The sequence below is a fragment of the Vipera ursinii genome (assembly GCF_947247035.1).
Source record: "Vipera ursinii genome assembly, chromosome: 1".
NCBI classification, from domain to species: domain Eukaryota; kingdom Metazoa; phylum Chordata; class Lepidosauria; order Squamata; family Viperidae; genus Vipera; species Vipera ursinii.
Window position 1 is genome coordinate 317,452,602 of NC_139512.1, and position 21,113 is coordinate 317,473,714.

General features: G+C 36.4%; 1 protein-coding gene across 3 annotated transcripts in view; it reads right to left on the reverse strand.

The window, feature by feature from the left end:
• TTBK1 (tau tubulin kinase 1) overlaps positions 1 to 21,113 on the reverse strand; it is a 101,978-nt gene that overhangs the window by 45,697 nt on the left and 35,168 nt on the right. The window contains exons 4-8 of one of the 3 annotated variants that reach the window (XM_083373497.1): positions 19,885 to 20,032; positions 17,555 to 17,628; positions 16,369 to 16,509; positions 14,839 to 14,943; positions 76 to 141 (exon numbers count right to left, since the gene is read on the reverse strand). In XM_083373497.1, coding sequence (XP_083229623.1) covers positions 76 to 141; positions 14,839 to 14,943; positions 16,369 to 16,509; positions 17,555 to 17,628; positions 19,885 to 20,032 — 534 coding nt within the window. Of the gene's footprint in view, positions 1 to 75; positions 142 to 1,825; positions 1,993 to 14,838; positions 14,944 to 16,368; positions 16,510 to 17,554; positions 17,629 to 19,884; positions 20,033 to 21,113 lie in introns of those variants that run through there. The other 2 variants (XM_083373498.1, XM_083373499.1) reach the window with 2 other exon arrangements.

The window sequence follows — 21,113 nt, forward strand, 5'->3', positions numbered from 1 at the left end:
TTCAACAGCAAAACAGTACTTTTCTTTTGATCTCTATCACTTTACCCCTTCCATACACACTGGGATAAAACTTACTCTATTTTTATGTGCATTCACTGATGCATACCGGACTGTTCCCCGGAAGCCAGCAACATTACGAGGCTAATGGAAAGAAGAAACATTAAATTTAATTTTTTTTAATGTGAAAGTATGCAAAGCTGTCCATCTTTTCTTTGTTGCTTAGATTCACAAACCATTTTGATGACAAATATTAAGATGAACTCATGGTCAACTTAAGACATTTTAGTTATAGATTAAAGTTGATTTTTGAACAAATCTTTTAGAAACAATAACACTTCCCACTGGAAAACACCATTGTAAGATAAATGTAATTATCAATTTAAAAAAAATCTAAAAAAAAGGAAGATCTCCACAGAAAATACTATAGACTTCAGTGGGCAAAGCATAGCAGTACAAAAACCACTGGCTTCAGAAATTTAAGAGCAAGTTAAAGTCAAAAATAGATTCAGTTGGCTGTACAATAGAGGGTTAACAACCTCATCTTTCTTGCCAAAGTGCTTCAGTCGCTAACTCAGTTTCTTTCTACTGCTCCATCTTAATTCACACGGACAGAATCCCTTTGGTGCCAGGAAATAAAATGTTCATGAATACCCCTATATATTTTAAAGTACACTTGAAAAAAAATTACATATGAAAACTATCAGAAACAAATTTGTATGTGTGTATGTGCGTGTGTAAGCATGTGTATTTGTATACAGAGTATTGTACATATACATTGTTTAAGAAAGAAACCAGGACTGATTATGATTTATAGCTGAGCATAATTTCAGCATCAATAATTTTGTGTTTTTTTATTGTGCTGAAAAAATTATCTATGAAAAACAAAGAAAGAGCAGCAGTTGGGTCCCAACTGTACTAATGTTTTTGTTGATTCCACAGAGTATAGATCAGCAGTCATCAATCAGCACAACACGTACCCTTGGTAAATTTCCTTTTGCTCCCTCCAACTCCTCAAAAATGCTCCAAGAATTAGGAGGCCAAATACAAGAAGGTGGTACAATGCAGAGTAAGGATGGGTATTCTGTTGTGCAGATAACAATGTAGTTGTGTAACTTTGGATATAATCTATCTTCAATTATTTAGTAGTTGAAGTCTGATTTTCAGAATTTACATGAAACAATAATACTAAAAGAGAGCCATTGCTTACTTAACCTCTAACCATGCATTTAGTCACATAAACTTCAGTCACATAAACATAAATCACCATTGTTATCTACTCTACTTTCGGGAACAAATTATTAAATAGGATAGATATTCTTCAGTATATCTGGGAAAATATATTTTTAAACGTTATGACAAATTAAAAAAATGTCACAATTGTACTGGCTTAAACAAATATTTTGGTCTCCTGAGCATATGCTAAAACAAAACTTCAGGGAACTGTCACTTTCTCTTATTGTTAGGATTCCACAACTGAACAGTTGCAATTTTGGATATATATTTTGTATTCCCAAAAGGAAATATATTTTCATGTGTGTAAACCGGATTTGACATCTTCGTCTTTTGCACAATAATTATGTACAAATTTTAAATAGAAGTTCTTAAGGCCCAAAGGATCTTCCTTCAACACCACTTGACTCACTGCAGTCCTACAAGGGCCAAACTCTCATAATTTCAGAATCCAGAAAGCTCCTGGCCTATGCATAAAATATTGAGAGCAAAAATTATTTCATGAAAACAAAATAAATGGAAAAAACTCAGAATTATATTCATTATTAAAACAAACACAAACCAAAAAAAATAAGCATTATGATGGCTCACTCACAACTTATGGTTGAGATGGTTATAAGCAGCAGATGGGAAGCCAACGCATCAAACAGTCTCAAAAAACGAGCCCAAAAGAACTGTAAAACAAAGAGAAACCCAAAGAAAACCATGACAATAAAAATGCAAAATGGAGGAAAACGAAACAGAAACAAATATAAAAATTGGTTCAACATTATTATCTCTTCCTCTAAAGAAGTGCCTTGTATCTCTTGCTTGAGTTAGCTAAAGCTCATCATGCTCTAGATCAGCGTTTCCCAACCTTAGGAACTTGAAGATGCGTGGACTTCAACTCCCAGAATTCCCCAGCCAGCATAGCTGGCTGGGGAATTCTGGGAGTTGAAGTCCACGCATCTTCAAGTTCCTAAGGTTGGGAAACGCTGCTCTAGATATCGTACCCACAGTAGTGCATTTTGGCTTGGATTTCAAGAGCAGTGGTCTCAAATTTACAGCCTGTAGGCAAGTGCAGGACCTTCAAGTCGTTTTCTATGACCTCCCACAATATTTTGTAGGCACTAAGGACATGTAAGTGCTCAGGCTGAGTAACAGGAAGAACAACAGGGCCTGATCAACTGGACCACATAGTCAGGACCACAAACTTTCTCATGCCAAATTTGATTGTTGTCTGGGAATCCTATCCACTCTCACGCTTCATGACAGAAGCTTCTTCCAAAGCAGTGCCAGGCTCTTTGGGCAGGAGCAACGGAAAGATGAGATTTGGCAGCAAACAGATGCTGGAAACTGCCCAGAGAAGGGAGAGAGAAAGTAGCTGAAGGACAGAGGGGCACATCTGGCTAACCTATCTTGAGTTTTTCACAACTTTGCAAAAAGTGGGAAAATTAGAAAGCAATAAGCAGGCAAGCAAGATCTCTTGAGAAAAAGGGCAGAAGAAAAGAAAACTTTCTTCAGGAAAGAGAAAGAAAGTAAGAGAAAAGCAGGGATTTGGACAGTTCTTCATGGAATTATTTTCCCTTATCATCTTCAATATGATCCTGAAAAAATATTACATTATCAACCCAGCAAGAAACCAAATACTGGTGACCTAGTTAATGAAATCGCTGAGAACTAAATGGTGGAAGTGAAACAGCTGTTTTGCAAGAAATTTTGCTGTTTTGCACTGAAGTTTTTTTTAAATTTTAATACATTTTAATGGCATATCATGATATTCTCCATTTTTGATTCATTAGAGACTTTGGTATCAAAGACTTCAGTGTTTTAACCCTTGAGCTAATGGACCCCTGGCAATTTGAGTATGAGATTCTAGTTCTAAGGAATGACCCAGTCTTTAGCAAAAGGACTGTAGTCAGTATCCTGTAGTCAATTTCAACAGCCTTTTGGTCCCTATGCTCTATGTTGACACAAGGTAAGATTAATTGACACAATATCTCAGGTAGATCTTCTTCATTGTTTGCTCTAGGGATAGCCATCATTTGAATCCTCAGGGATCATACTATTCCTTATCTCAAAAGGTCCTTATTTACTAAGGATAGCTTCTGTTTCTATTTTGTAGCAAGTAGCTTTTATTTTTATTTTTTGAAGACTCTTTGGATAGTTTTTATAATCTGTGGATTATTGGATCTCACATTTTCCGGGAATAACCATGCCTCCTGATAAAGGAAAAGTATATGTACCAGCCAAAGAGAAATTACAATGCAATCTTACTCCAACATAGGTTTATTCAGCAATTCTGGCCTTTCACCTATATTTTAGGCAGATGGAAACTATATTCCATTTACTTTAAAGTATATGTACTTTATATATATGGGTAAAGCCGATGGTGATTAGAGAGAAGGGTTAGAGCTAGGGTTATCTTGTGTTGTAATTTGAGATATATTTGAGTATGTAGGGCCTGTGGAAACAGATAGGGATCGCCGTAATTTGAATACTGCCAATTGTACATTTGACTCATGCCCCCACTGACTGTATTAGATGACAAATTGAGGCATGAGGCATTGGATCTGGAAGGCAATCTATGCAATTTAAGGGAGATGGGTAATCTCATTTGCTTTGAAGAAAGTAATAGTTCTTGGATCCAGCCATGTTTCATAATCCTTATTTGGTCTCCAACCTCCCATCTGTAGAAGGTTGTTGAGAAAGTGATGGAAATCAGCTACAGAAGATCCTAGAAAAACAGATTATTTGGATCCTTTTCAGTCTGTATTCAATCCCAATAATGAGACAGAAATGGCACTAGTCATCTGGTAGATGACTTTCAGGGGGATCTAAATGAGGGGAATGTGCCCTCTTGGCTCTTCTTGGTGGTATTCAATATTATCAAACATGGTATCATTTTGGACTATTACATGCACTGGAATTATTAACACTATTCTAATATGGATCTGCTCACACCTGAATGGATGATTCCCGTCAGTGGTCCTGAGGAAAAAGCACTTGAGTTCCAGCGCAAAGAACCAAAGGGTTTAGTGTTTTCCTTTTTGTTATTTAACATTTAAATGAAACCACTGGGAGAAGTCATCAAATGTTTCAGGGTGAAATGTCACCAGTATACTTCATGTATATAGTCTGGACCAGAGATGCCATGGAAGTCTTGAACCCATATCTGGAATCTGTGAGGATCTTGATGGAGCAAAACAAGCTTAGATTAAATCTCACTTCCCTATCCTACTCCTGAAAGAGGAGGTCTGTAAATAGGATCCTCCTGATCTTCTAATTCCTGCTCAAACAGGCAATGGAAATCCTGGCTAGGGCATATTCTTAGCTAGCATGCTGAGAATATATTACAATCTTACTTGAACCGGCATACCTTACATCAGTAATTCATGCACTAATCGCTACTTACTGGACTATTGCAGTGGGCTTTACATGAGACTGCCTTTGGAGACAACTCAGAAATTGCATCTGGAACAACCTCATCGGTGTATTTTTTTATAAATATTTTATTAATTTTCTATTTTTACAATCAAGTATTTCATAGACGTGTTGACTACGTCCATTAATAATTTAGTGGTTATATTAACTTCTTCAATCTAGATCCAACATTGCACCATCAAATGTTTCCATTCTTCTTCTGGTAGTACCTGTTTTCCCATACTAGGCAAATACAATTCTTATTGTTATTAGTAAATATACAGTTGAATATCAACATCTTTGTTACATTTTTCTCATAATAACAATATTAGATTACTTTTCTAACCAAAACATATCTTAATTGCATTTGCACTTAATAGCCAGTCAGTATCCTCTTTTTGCTTTTTTTTTTAATTTTAATTTCCCATCAGTGTTCAAAATGTCCCTGTTGTTTATAATTTCAAAGTAAGTTAGATTTGGGTAACCAAAAGCTTCCCTTATTCAAACTTCTTGGTGTTTTCCTGTTCCCCTTCTTATACCAAAATCTAATATTCTAGTTACAAATCTTATCTTTCTAGTTATAATAATACTTCTATTTCTAGCTATTCTCCACCATATTCAAACATCTAGTTAATAATATAATATCCCAACTAATGGATCAAAACCTCAATTTTCTTCAGTCTTATTCTAGCTTTCTTTCTTTGCCAACTAACTTTCCAAGTCAATGCATTTGAATCATGAAGTAATTTTTCCTGTTTTTGTACATATTGTTTGGAATAGGAAAGACCATTTGCTTAAAGTATTTTTGGAAGAACGAACCCATTGATATTCATTAAGCAGCCTCCCTCCTCCAATTCCCCACAGTTCTCCTAACAGCTCTATCTTCCATTCAATCAGTTCTTCTTCCTTTTCCTCAAATATGTCCTGATTTTTTTATTGGTAAGATGTCTTTTCCATTTCCAATATTATCGCTCCATCTTCTTTAGTTGTCTGAATCTGTCTTTAGGTCCTCAATCTTTGGATCTGCTTCCTCTAGTTTTTCTTTTATTTTATAGGTTGCTAGTTCCTTCTTTCTAGTCATATTCTGAGTTTGTAAATTTAATTAGAAAATTGTTCTTTTATCTCCTTTGTGTTATTTTTGGTCTCATCATGAGCTAAAGCAATAGTCTGTTGTATTGATTTTAGCATGGAAAGAATTTCTTTTCTGATCTTCATCCATATTTTCTTGGTAGTATGTCAAACTGAAGCCTTTGAGAATAGGTGTTAGAGATGTTTTTTTACCATTTCAAGTTGAGTATGGGACACCCATTTCATTTTTTGTAGGTGGTCTTTATAATAAAAATTGTTCACCAATCAAGGATTTGTAATCCAAAATATTCCATCATCTTAAGCAATGAAATGTATTTTTCCTGCAGGGAAATAGTTCCACTACACAGCTCTGAAAGTCAGATAATATTTATATTAGTAGTTCAGGCAAGCCAGTTTCAAAATAGTTCATTGTCTCTGTCACATCAATAAGCAACCCAAAAGTTCTTGTATTTTACCCTTTTCCCAGCTGCAATCTTTAAAAGTGAAAGTTTCCAAGGTCAGCAAGAGTCTTATCTAAAGCCAAGTTTCCTTTAGACATAACAAATTATAGTGCCGTAATTCACAACTAGATGTCATTAGCGCTATTTTCCAGCTTTTTAAATCTCAACTTGTAATGTAAGCCAGACACGTCAAACTCGTGACATCACATGACATTGTGCAACGAATCAGAACTTTTCCCCCATTGCCAGTAATGGGGTGGGCACGGTTTCGTCATGATGTGTCCGGCCCACGGGCTGGCAGTTTGACACCCCTGATGTAAGCTTTTCAAAACTCTTTTTTAAAAAAGTCTCTAAAGTACTTTTAGTCCCCAAATTTAAAGCTATAAATGTATATTAATTCCAAATTAATTTTGTATTTTTTTCTGTTTCTCCCAAGTAATTAATTCACCACTTTTCTTTTCCTGAGGGAATGGGGTAGAAGGTGCTTTGGCAGTTTTTTCCAGGAAGAGGTCTTTAAAACCCTTTATGTTGTAGCACCAGGAGATAAAAGATTAATATCTTGCCAGATCTTAATCTAGCTCATCCTAAGAGGGGCTGCTGAGAATCCCTCCCACAAGAAAACATGGGGAGTAGAGCAAATAACAGTCCTCTTCCAAGTTAGCCCCAATTTTTACAACTCCCTCCCTCCCAAGCTACGTGCAGTCTTTGCCCTCTTAATACTTTATAATATATAAAATTATCTAAATGAGCATTCAGACCCAGTTCATCTGAGGGCATTTATTATAGGTATTTAACTAGTGGATTTTCTTTTTATATAGTGTTTATTGGGTTTAGATTTGTTTGCTTGTTGTATATCACTCAGAATCCTTCCCTAATGGTTTGGATTATAAATGCTGTTAATAAAAAAGTAATAAATAGGTTTTATGTATAGTATGGTTCTGTTGCCAATTTACAATACATTTCTTTAGAATCTGTTCTGGATATGGGCATCTTGTTTAATCTCTTTTAACTTTTGTATTCTTGTTTTTTAACATGCATTGCCCTGTTCACCGCCCTGAGTCCTTCAGGAGAAGGGCGGTATACAAATAAAATTATTAAATTAAATTAAATTAAATTTCCATACGGGCCATATCCAAATGGAATATTCTTTTGGATCAGGGTTAGCTCATTTTCATGAATATAAAACTCCATACCACTGTTTCCCACCATCATTTTAATAATAATCTTTCAAGAGATTATTAATTGTGAAGGGTGAGTCAATTGTACCAATTATGTGTTATGTGCACTGAAATGTTAAACATTAAGATTTTGTTTTTAAGAGAAATACTAACTGGAAGCCAGTATTTAATAGACTATTTTAAATTAACCAAGAATTGTTTGTGCTAGGGAAAAGATAGCTTTCTGAAATGGGGAATACAATAAAATAAAATAATAAAATATGGATCTGTTTTGTCATAATTGCTTTCTTGAAAAGTGAATGGGTTCAATAACAAAGTTAGTATCTTCTTGAAATAGCCTTTGGTATTTCATAAGCTCAGACATAACAGGATAATTGCAAACAAAGCAAGAGAGATACAGTGATGGTTTCCACCCACCCACCCCCATGAACAGGCAAATTTTTGTGCTCTGTTTAGAGCAAAATTTAGCAAAGTTTCTGAGAACCAAGTAAAACTGAAATGGAATTGGAAGTCTTACTTGGTTGTGGGATCATGATGTGAAATGCCTTTAAATACAGAGACAATGATTACCTCCATAGTACTGTTACGTCTTACAGTGATAATGACGATTAATAAATATTTGTACCAATATTAGGAAATATCTGAATCAGTAACAATGTTCATTTTAGGATTTGGATGCTCCTATTTAAAAAATAGGATTTCATTGTGTTTTTCTCCTTCTTCAAATTTCTGATTTAGACAAAGCTTACCAGGTCTTTTTGTCACATTCTGTTTCAGTCAAATCCAGAAACCAAATCATACTTACACATATATGCAATATCCTTAAATTGCAAACTGCTGCAATGCAGTCTGATTCATGAGGAAATAGCTGTAATCAATAATCTAGAGCTGAGTCAGCAGAACAGCAGCATGCAAAGTACTATAGTACATTTTCAATTCATGAAAACAAAAAAGACTCCTCATGATAAAATGCTGCATATTTTTCATCATTTTAGAAATGCTTTCCAGAAAAACAAATAAATATTTTTTAGCAAGGAGGTTTATTAAACTGGGAGGAGCATCACACTATCAAGATAGATGAGCCCAGTATCAATGTCAATCTGAGTCAATGGGTGTCACTGCATATGGTATTTTAAGTAACTGCTTTCACTGTCAAACTGTTCTTACAGTTTGGAAGCTTTTCTAGTGTTCAATCAGAACCTCCTTTTCTGCAACTCAGGCCTTCTCAACAAGCCATTAGAGGGTTACTAGCAAATTAGGACGAAGGTTCGATGTTTTTGAGGCTTGAACATAAAAAGGAGTGGAGTCTGACAAGTTCCAGCTACACTCAATCCACCCATGACTCCTCTCCTGCAGCACCTAACAAGGCACATCTACTCGTCCTCAGTGTTTGGTTTCCACATTTTCCCATCCATAAAGTCTAGAGGTTTTCTGTGAGAGAGGATGGTCAAGCAGACAGAGATCGTAAGCACAAATGCCACATACACTTTTTCCTGAGTGTGTCTTTCCTCAGCCCAGCTGAGGGAGGGATAGGTGACAAAACTTCGGGAGAGTTAGTTGGGCTGCATGGCAATGGCAGCTAAGAACTCATCTTGTGCACCAAGATAAAGAAGATGACAGAAGGAAAAGTGAAAGGGTGGCTGCCATCTCATTCTGGACCTTCTGCCTGCAGAAGCTGCAGCTACCACTAGCAGCCTGGCTAGCTGGAAAAGGCAGAAGCAATAGCTGTAGTTTCTCTGCCCATCTCAAGAAAAGGAGCAAGGCAAAGCAATAAAGAGGCAGCCAGAGATGTGGGGTATTCCCACATATGGCAGACACCTTTCTTTATGTCCATCTCCACATTCTCCTTGGAGAGCCATGAGAGTGTATACAGTACCATCCTTTCCCCCCACCCCACACACACACTTTTCATACTTTTCCTATTTGGTGTATCAAAGCCTATATGTGGAAGAGTTTGAAACTGAGAAAATGTATTTTGTTTTGTGCAAGAAACACACATATGGTAACTCAGAATATTGGTTGGATCATTCTGGTAACTCAGAATATTGGTTGGATCATTCACATCACCCTGTCAACAAAAGTGCGTATAGTCAAGGCTATGGTCTTCCCAGTTGCAACGTATGGCAGTGAAAGTTGGACCATAAGAAAGGCTGAGCGCCAAAGAATTGAGGCCTTTGAACTGTGGTGCTGGAGAAGACTCCTGCGAGTCCCTTGGACCGCAAGGCGATCAAACCGGTCAGTCCTAGAGGAGATCAATCCTGTCTGCTCTTTAGAAGGCCAGATCCTGAAGCTAAAACTCAAGTACTTTGGCCACCTAATGAGAAGGAAGGACTCACTGGAGAAGAGCCTAATGCTGGGAAAGATCGAGGGCAAGAGAAGAAGGGGACGACAGAGAATGAGGTGGCTGGATGGAGTCACTGAAGCAGTAGGCGTGAGCTTAAATGGACTCCAGAAGATGGTAGAGGACAGGAAGGCCTGGAGGAATGTTGTCCATAGGGTCGCGATGGGTCGGACACGACTTCGCAGCTAACAACAACAACATTCTGGGCAGGTCACAGTCTGCCCATTTTGATTGTTCAAAGTTTACCCAAGAAAAATCTGGAAAGGCATTGCCATGTTTCAGAACTGACCAGATAAAACTAAACATTCTTGCGAATTGTATTAACTGTTTCCTTTATTATTAGCAAAACAAAGATAGAACTACATTCATTTCTTTAGAAGTCTGATTTTCCCAGATAATTACAGAAGAATTCAGTTAATGATATAGATGTACAGTTCTCCCCTCGTTTCACTTCATCCTGTGTCTGCTTTCAGAAAGAGGATGGAATATAGCAGTTTCTTTCAGACTTCTGCTCTACAATTCTGTAATTAATTATCTTCCTGCCAACAACAAAAATGCTTCCGCCTAAAGCAGGGGTAGGCAACCTTGGCTCTTTTATGACTCATGGACTTCAACTCCCAGCATTCTTGAGTCACCCATAGCTGACTCAGGAATTCTGGGAATTGAGGTCCATGAGCCAAGGTTGCCTAAAAGGTAAAGGTTCCCCTGCACATGCGTGCTAGTCGTTTCCAACTCTAGGGGCTGGTGCTCATCTCCGTTTCAAAGCCGAAGAGCCAGCGCTTGTCCGAGGACGTCTCCGTGGTCATGTGGCCGGCATGACTAGACGCCAAAGGTGCACGGAACGCTGTTACCTTCCCACCGTAGTGGTCCCTATTTTTCTACTTGCATTTTTACATGCTTTCGAACTGCTAGGTTGGCAGAAGCTGGGACGAGTAACAGGCACTCACTCTCTTACGCGGCACTCGGGATTCGACCCACCAAACTGCCGACCATCTGATCGACAAGTTCAGCGTCCTAACCCACTGGGCCTAAACTGACAGCATACTTCTCCTTAAAAATGTTGCTATCACTAAATTTTCCAAAGCACTTAAGTGCTCAAGTTAAAATTTAGTTGGCAACTTCTCAGTCTTTTTTAGCTCCCTCAGCATAATCTTCTGAGGCAACCGTAGCATCTCATCGAATGACTGCTACCAATTGTCCCCATTGCTTTTCTGGCTGGATGTTTAGACTCTTGCTCTCATTACAGTGCTGTCAGGTAGAGTACACATTCTGACATTAAGAGAATGAACTCATCTTTATGATAGTTGTGGCTTATGACATGAGCACTATAATATCCCTCATAATTCTTTTATACTACATAATATATACATAGAACTGATAGGAAAAAGCATCTAGAGTTTTGGGACACACTGCTAGTATGCGCTATTGAATCCAGATTCATGTACTTTCTATCTGAATTTAATAAAGCTTTTCAAATTTAACTCCTTGGTAGAGGACAATAATGTACAGAATGAAGGAAACAAACTGAAGTTTAATCCAAGTAAGAAATATGTCTTGATCAGTCAAGTAATAGGAATTCAACCTGAACTGGATCCAATTTCTATTTCATTTACTTTGGAAACTGATATTGTCTATTTGGTTGTTCCCCTGGGTTCATCTCTGAGATACAGAGTTCTGTGTTAAACAACTGCTCCCGTAAGGATGCCATAGCTATATTTTATTTGGGACAATATGTTGGGTTTCCTAAGAAAATATTTTTTAAAAATCAATTTCCAGAATGTTAGAGCCAAACCAATGACAGCGATGGCGATAAAGAACATTACACAATCTCAATGGCTACCAGTCTAAGATTCAGAACACAATTCAAACTACTAATTATGCATCTCAAAGATATAAACAGGACCAAGCTTTCAGAAATATTACATTCTTCCATACTAACATGGAAAGCTTAAGTGGTCCCAAAGACACATTTTTATTTTGGATGCCAGTGTCTAAAAGAGACTGACAGCTTAAGTGGATCTTAAACTATTATCTTTTAGTATTTTCTCTTATTGATATAGTTTAATGTATTCATTGAACTAATTTTAAGTTGTGGTTAAGTTTTAATGTTCGCTATTTTATTTATACCAAATAGTTAGTCATCTGGCATATCTAAGCTATAAGTTGTTGTGTGTTTTTTTTTAAAAAGGGATGAAATGGCTTTAACATATTGATTGCAGATTTGCTCTGCATTTTAATTTTTAACATACTGAATAATGTGATACTGGGCTCTGTATCACAATCTTTTTCTTAAAAACATTTTGAAAAAAAAGTAAAAATAGAGAATACTTATATTGGTACTTTAGAGCTTTCATTGCACAAAGTACAATTACCTGGTAAGTAAGATGGATTTAACTTTTCAAACTTTCAAGCTTATTCTTAAGCTTTAATCCTAGCTTTGGTCACTGGCTGAAATAAGAAACTTCAGTATTCAGCTCTTCTTTGGGCTTATCTTGAGAGATTTCATTTGGCAAATACTGGGAGCAATGTTTATGCAGTGATTAATTACAATGCCTACATTCAATCCTGAAAGATATGTATAGAAAATATTGCAACTCAGATATAATATCAAATATTTACCCATTCAAAGCTACATGAAGCCAATGGGTACAGTCAGCACTGATTCAGGGTATCACAATGATACCCACTGCTGCATTGCCACCCCATCCCACCATCAAATAGGAAATGCTGTTAGTGTTTTGTTGCAGAATCTGAAGGCTGTTGGGAGATAGACAGGATGAAATAGGTTAAAAGTGAATCCCAGCAAGGTAAAGTTGCACTTTATCCAATGAGATACTGTGACTATTCCAATGTTGACTTTGACAGAAACAGGTCCCTGAACTCACCGCTCCTACTCAAAAGATAGATGACCAGCTGGTTGGTAACCATTCTTAGAGCAAGAGGATATCTTAACAATAATTCATGCTCCATCACCACTAGTCTGGATCAATATATTCTACTTGGGTATACTTTTGAAGACTTTTTAGAAGCTTCAATTAATCCAGAATGCAGCATCCAGTTATTAGTCAGCAATCATCATCAGAAATACTATATAGGTGCTGTGAATACTGTATGGCTCCCTATTAACTTCTGAATATATTTCAAAGTTACCATTTGATTGCCATTTATAATACCTAAAAGACTTGGTACAAAAATGCTGCTGGATCTCCTTCCACAAACAAACTTGTCACATCTGACTTGTCTCTCGCAGAAAATAATGATGATCACCAAGTTCCATGATAAATAAGATTCGGAGGCTTACAGGTGCTGATTTCAGGATTGATTAGCATTCAGTGGAATAGCCTCCCCCTTGATAGCAAAACCGCCTTCAATATTTTGGCTTTCTAATTTAAATATTTTTGAAAATCAAACTGTTCAGAGAGGCCTATAACTATTATTAGGATGCCCCGTTTAATTACTGGACAATTTTTTTGGTTTTATACTTTAATTATTGTTAACCATACTGTAGATACCTTAATGTTTAATTATTGCAACCTGCCAAGTATCTGGCAATACATTTTATAAATAAATAATACCAGTTTTGTACCTGCTGCATTACTTTTTAAAAGGGTAAATTCAAAGTGCTGTTTTTAATCCATAAATCCCCATTTCCTAGGTATTTTCAGGAACCTTTCATTCAGATAAACCAGTTCATCTCATGAGGAGGTTCTCCTCCTTTTTGAAGATCTGAGGGATCTCAATGCATTATTTCTCCACTGCAATCTCAATATTTTGGAACACGCTTCCTTTCCGTTCAGTTATTGCCCAAATTGATGCCATTTAGTTAGGCTATTAAAATAAACCTGTTCCAAAGAACCTTTGGGTTGTTATTATCATCACTGGGATTGGGCACCTACATTTTTTAACTGTTTATTATTCTTATGCTGTTCCAAATAACCTTTTTGCTATTATCACCATTTGGATTGGGTACCTACTTTTTTATCTGTTTATTATTCTTATGTCGCAAACCATACTGAAATACTGCAAAGAGGCACAGAAGAGCTATAATAAATCACTGAATTAACTGAAATCAAACAGAAGAATCTTAAACCATTAGAACCTTGCTCTTCAGCACTTTCTTCTAACCCTCTGGAGATTTTTAGAGGTGGCAGCAGGAGAAAAAGAAAGAAAAGTTATATATGCCACTACCACTCACAATATTATTAGGTGCAAATTTGCTTCTTTGGAATGAGCATGAATTCAGCATGAGCAGTATGCTTTTTCAAAAAAAGAAAAACAATCTTCTATAAAAGTTGTTAATGGGATAAAACCATGAACAATTTACAGTGTTCCCTTATTTACTACTGATATAAGTAACTGATAAACAAACATATACATATGCAAAGTAATATTTTATTCTGAAAATCATATGTAATATCTCTTTAGCAATTAGAAGAAGCATATTCAGTTTTCATCTCGACAAATAGATATATTAAAGTGACAGCACTGTAAACATGAAAAATATAATGGTGCCCTTGGGCAGACTGGCAGTAATCAATCAATCAATCAATCAAAAATCAGTCAATCAGAATAAAGTTGGAAGAGACCTCAGAGGTCTTCTACATCTTATAAAAGATAAAGGCTTCCCTATCAGTCGTGTCTGACTCTAGGGTGCAGTGCTCATCTCCATTTCTTGGCCAGCATTGTCCGACGAAAATTTCCATGGTCATGTGGCCTGCATCACTACCGTATATGCCAAATGTACACAGAAAGCTGTATATAAATATGTAGCATTCTGTGCACCTTTGGCATATACATACCTGGAAGTATATAAATACACAAATGCACAGCAGTGTATAAATACACAAATACATGGATTTGCAGCATATAAATATAAATAATAAATAAGTGTAAAAATATAATGGTAGTGATAGAAGAAAAATTATAGCTCAGGATTGTGGATTCCTTGGTGTTTTCTAAGCTTGGTTGTTTTATTGCAGGCATTTCATTACCAACTAAGTAACATCATTAGTGCACTGTTGATGTTGCGTAGTTAGGTAATAAAACATCTGCAAAAAAAACAACCAAGGTCAGAGAGCATCAAGGATGCCACAAAAGTACAGCGTTATTTTTTATCTGTTACAATGACAGAAAAAGAAATAGGAAAGACATCACTTACAGGTCGGACTTCACCATTAGTATTGGTATACTGCCGGGCCAGACCAAAGTCTAACATATAACATTTCCTGTAGGTTGAAGGCAGGCGTCCCATGGCAAAATTAGACTAAACAGGAACAACACAATAAGATTTTAATACATCAGTATCCCTTTATATGTGATAACGCCACCTATCCAAAATCTGCTGCAGTTACTATTTTTATCATATTTCCCATTATCAATCATTTTGGTGTTACACCTGTGATTAAAGAAAGTTCTTGTATTTATTTCAGTAGGTTCCTGACCTATTAAATATACCAAACTCAATTCAATCTCTGTTTCTAGTCACCTGAAACTAGAATCTGTTGCCCTTCTCTGAATTTGTTCCAATTTCTCTGAGCCCATTTTAAAATCTAATATCCAAATTGAACATAATATTTGAAGGGGGGTCCAAGCAGAGTAAACTCTTTTAATTATATAGGAAACATCTTTATACAGATGCAGCCTAAAATCATATTTTTGCAGCTGCATCACACTGCTAATTCATATTCAGTTTGTAATCAACTATTACTCCAAGATTTTTTCATAACTTTTTGCCAATGCAGATATTCTATAATTTTACATTTATTTATTTCCTATACCCATATATGTATCTATTGAATCTGATAGTATCATTCTTAACCCATTTCTCTTCCAATATCAGTTTGTATTTTATTTCTAACTCCTAGAATATTAGCTATCCTGCCAGATATGCTATTTTCAAATATAAGGTAAGCTATAGTACAACAAAAGCAAAAGGGATGAGAAAGTGATGTAGAGATGACTGTAATGACAAAAAACCAATATGAACAGGAATCTAAGAGGTTAGCTGGAGAAAGTGTTACTGGTATAAATACCACTTGACTGGTATAATGGTTAATGTGTTAATCTAGAAACTGGAAATGCTAGTTCTCACTTAAGCATGAATCTCAGTGTCACACTCTCAGTCCAAACCACCTCTCAGGGGACAACAGGAGATGGCAACATTTTGTATGTTGCTTGGAGTTATACAAAACTAAATGGATATAAATCTAATAAATATTGTTTCAGTATTCTCCAAATTTAAGTAAGTACTGTAAATAATTCCAAAATTCTTACTTGAATTTGAATTCGCTCTGTTGAAGAGGGAATCATAGTGGGAATCCTCTTTAAAAGCACCAGCCAATTTCACAAGAATATTTTGATTTTTTTAAAAACTAATAGCTTAGTCCCCAACCAGGGTTGTATTACTGTCTTTTTGTTACTGATTTTTTTTACATATGCATATACTCATTTATTGATAGAAAAAGTTATCACAAAACGTGAAATGTTAAAATACCTTTGCAACATGCACAGGCCCACGTTGTGAGACCTTACCTATCATGCTTTTATATGCATTTCATGAATTTCATAAAACTCATGCAATGCCCCTGAGAGGTATGTTTTCCAACTACAAGGAAAATTGTTCTTAATAAACATCAATGCCAGGAAAAGCAAACTATGTAGAGAAGCTCAGCCATCAGAATCTACTTACAGGCTTGATATCTCGATGCAAGAATCCCACTGAGTGAATGGCTTCTATGGATTCTAAGATCTGCTTGCCTAATCGAAGAGTTGTGCTCAATGTAAAAGTTCCTCGAGGCTGGCTTCTTCTGAGGTCTGCAAGATTCCGGCCCTGAAAATAAATGATTATTAGATTTCTATACCAGATTTTATCAGCAGATAATCCACCAGAAGAAAAAAAATGATGTTCTGCTTGGACCAATTATGTTTATGTCAAACAGATTCTTCATGGTTCATTTTGACAAACAATCATCTGAAGGTATAGCTGGATGCTCTGTCTTCTGTTCAATCAATGCTGGTCTCCATTTGTAAGGAAAACAAATCTGTTAAGGAAGAACAACTGAACTATGTCTTTTCACTGTGAGTGTTAAGACTGTCCATCCGAAGGTAGGCAGGTAAACAATTCCATTTATTTAAAAATCAGTTTAAGACAAAAGTCAGATTTTTCACTCTCTTTTATCTGCTGAAAATGAAATAAGGACACCGAAGAGTCAGTTGGCAACTCCCTAACCGGCAATTCTGGAGATACAAATAGCAACAGTGAAACTTGAAGGGAGTGGGGTTTTTTCTTCTATTGCCCTAGAGTGCAGAACCAGAACCAATGCATGAAAATTACAAGAATTGAGGTTCAGGCTAGACATCAGGAAGAACTTCCTGACTATATAGGTTGTCAGCCAACCACTAGAGGTCTTCAGCAGAGGTTGGATAGTCAATTGTAAAGGTCCTCCACAAAATACAGGGATGAACTAGATGACCCATATGGTCATTTCTAAATTTATTAATCTATTGTGAGGCAGGGCAAATAGAAGGAATTGTAAGATTATTGGGGGGGGGAAGAATCAATGATAGGAGAGTAATCAAATAATCTTCTCCCCATATCCTCTGGATCCCTGTAAAGACAGCCATCTTGCCTTATGTTTCAGATGCAAATGTCCACATTAGTAGAGCCTTCTGAGACTTTCAGGTGACCCCTGGGAAAGAGAAGGTGAATTCTTTCAATTTTTCCTTGCTAGTCCTTTTCCATCTCCATAGTATTTCAAAAGAGAAAAAACTTTCCATATCTTTGGCTTGCCTGTAAAACTGATCATCCAGATAACATGGATGATGATGTGGTAAATACAATTATGAAGGTTTTAAAAAAAAGCAGAAACACTTACCTGAAGTTGCATAACAACATAGTTAAACTTCTCATTCCTTCCACAGCCAATAAATCTGCAGACATGATCTTTCCCTACAAAATGTAAATTCCATGCTCAATTAGAATGCAGTTAGCTTGCCACTATCTTCTTATTAGAAGTGTTTTTCAAAAATTCTTCCAGAATCCCTGTGATTTCTAAGTACAAAGTTCAAAAAAAAAACAAACCTAAAAGCCTTAGACATCCAGGATTTCTTTGGCTTCCTAAATCATTCCATGTAGTTCGTACACAGTACTCGTCTAACATATAACCCTGAGCTTCTTTTTCTGCCCTATTTTTATCTTGCTTTCTGAGAATGAGCTGTTTTCCTTAATTATTATCTTCTGAAAAAGCACCTGTCAATTCCACCTGGTTCTATCCAAGCTATTTTTACCCAATCAATTTTAAAGCTATTTCATTGGTCGCTGGAATCACATCCTTATTGTCCGGAGATCGAAATCAGTATCTGATTTAATCAAGCAAAGGAGAACTCATGGGAAATAGCTGCCAAAATTATAAATTTTGACTACTGATTATTTGCATTTTAACCAAACCGTTTCATACCTAAGTGAGTCCCCTTGCTAGCCAACCTCTACTGAAAATCCTCACAAATCACTGTCAGAACTTTCATTTTGAAATCTATTTTCATGGCTCTTTCTGAGTAATTATGTACTCTGAACTGTGCTTAAGCAGCTTCAGGTGTTTCAGCTCATTTGAACTTAGTTTAAAAAAGGCTGTAAAAGGTAGCCCGAATACATAATATCTTTTTATAGTAATTCTTAGTGAACATACTTCAGTTGAACCTGTACTTGGACTTACAATTAGCTCTTGCTGCCTTTTTTCCCCCTCTGAATTAAAAACTTTTGCCTTTGCCACCTCCTCATTACCCCAACTATCAGGCTTCCTCCAATCAGCAAGGTTGTACTGTTATTGATTTCCATAGCAGTGCCCTCCTCTTAGTTAGAAAGGGTTATTTGACGATTTCCAGAGGGCCTCTACTGTGGCATGATAGCATGCCCTATCTTCACCAATCCTTGAAGGCTGATACAGGAAAATTCTCTTCCAGGAAAGACAATTCCCTGTGACTCTGGACATACAGAGAATCTGCTTCTCTACGCCTGTGCTATAGAGACATCTGCACTACCCTCATCCCACTAATACTGCATAAAAGCCCGTTGGGCAAATAGGAGGCATACCACAATTTTATACCTCCATGCTGCTTGCAGGCACTAATCTTGTTAGAATGTAAATATTGCAGATTCTGCATAGCAGCAATTAAAATCTGTCAGTTGATGGATGACCTGTGCCTCAGACCAACCTTAATATTTAACTTCTTAGTTAAGAGTGTTTAGTATTGTGATAGATTTCTGAGAATGAGCCATATATTAACTTTTAGGTTTCCCCGTTTTTAATTAATATCTTTGCCCCTTTTTATAGGTTTTTTAAAGAGTGGTATCCCACTCTTCTTTTGCTGGTTATAACCATAATAAAGATTGGATTACATCTGACTACTTTTTTCTTTTTTCTCATTCTCATGTTTTCAAATAGCACGCCAGTCCGTAAGAGAGGCAGGCATAGTAACTGAGCCACTTACTCTTCTGTACATACATAAATATTTATTTACCATATGCAAAACTAGCATATAACTTCAGCTTTATTGAAGTGTAAGGACAAATGTTTATTTAAGGTAGTAATTCTTCACCAGTTGAAATTCTAAATGAGATTTGTCCTAATTGTTCTCCAAATATTGCCCAGGCTGGTAAACTATATAACCATAAATCTAGTATTTATAGATCACGTTTCTGGAATGAAGAACAAAATATAAATTCCTGGCCATCTGCATATTTGCAGGCCACCTGCATATTTGGAGAACATAACATATAGGACAGTAGTATTATGTTTTATGTTCTCGGTATTATAAAATTTGCTGCAGTAACAAAAGCACTCCCTTGAGACTAAACTGGAGCATGTAATATTCTTGGAAGTGCAGGAGGAAATACCATTAGTGCATCTTCACAGCGTATCTTACTTTGACAGGGGATCCAATTATCGGAGCTGTGGAATTTTCATCAGAAAATTCTAATTTTTCCCGACAAGCTACAATTATTTTAACTCTTTTTAGAAAAACTGTATTAACATCACATAGTGAAATTGCAACGTATGGATGTCACTGAAAAGAAATACTGGATCTCAAACAATGCTGTATTTTATGTTTAAATACAGTATGTTGTCACGTTTTAACACAAAACAGATAACAGTGCAATCAAACTCTATAAACCTCTGTACACTTTCAGAATAATTTTATCTCCTACCTTGTAGTTTTTTTAGAACAGCCACCTCCATCTTGAGGACTTGCTTTGGTTGCTGAGCTGACTCAACCTTCAGAGCTACATTCTCCCGAGTTAAAAGATCCATTGCTTCATAAATCTCCCCAAAGCCACCACCACCAATCTTCTTCAACTAAATGGGACACAAATCATCACAATATTTAGCAATTAGAGAGATTTCACACCTTACCTAGAAACTTTTGAAAAAAATACCAAGTCATGCAATATTGTATGACTGTCTCAGATATAACTAAAAAGCGTATTTAAAGACACAAACACAAAACCAAATAGCTGGTCTCTTAAGTGTAAGTCTTAAGTTAAGTCTCTTATGTGTAATAATAGACTTTACCAAATATGGACTGCTAAAATCCAAGAAAGATATTAAGTGACAGTAGATACAGAAAATTCAATAAAATTAAATATATATTTAATAAATCATTAACATTCTTACATTCTTTGCTATCAAGGCAACTTGTGTTAAAAGTAAAAACAACCAGAATGCAAACGATATAAAAATGAAATAATATTATGGGGTGGTATATAAAAATAGTTTCACCTATCTTGCATAAGTCATCACTTGATAGGACCACAAAACATCATGGCCCATAGCCTGTTCAAAATCCAAGTGTTCAACGCCTTTCTAAATCAAACCAGGGATAGGACTTAACAAACCTCTGGTGGTAGAACTGTATTTCAGACAGCAGGAACAAAGAAGGATGTCTCCAGGATCCCATAAGATTGGTGTATGCTTATTGTGTTAGATCTTATGGGCAACCAGAAAAGCTATCCCATAGATAATCAGGCCCCAAGCTATCTTACACTTTACAAATGTCAATTAGCAATTTGAATTAGTAACCAGCTCAGAACCTATAGGTGTCACATGGGCATATTGAGGTGTGGCCATAGCTACTTGTAAAGTTGCATTCTCTACCATCGTGGTGGTGATCTATGGCACACTGCCACAGGTGGCACACAGAGCCTTCTCTGTGGGCAAGCATGCCATCGCTCCAGTCCTAGGCCTTCAGCTGGGTTTTATAAAACCTTTTTGCTTTAAGCCTCTGCCGCCATGTGCAAAAAAAAAGGTTCAATCAATCAATCAATTTCAACTTCTGAAGGGGAAAAAAAAAGATCTCGCAAAATTCAAATTGATTGAACTTTTTAGTCCCACCCAGTCTGCCACTACCACCGCAGCCACGCCCACCTAATGGGCCATG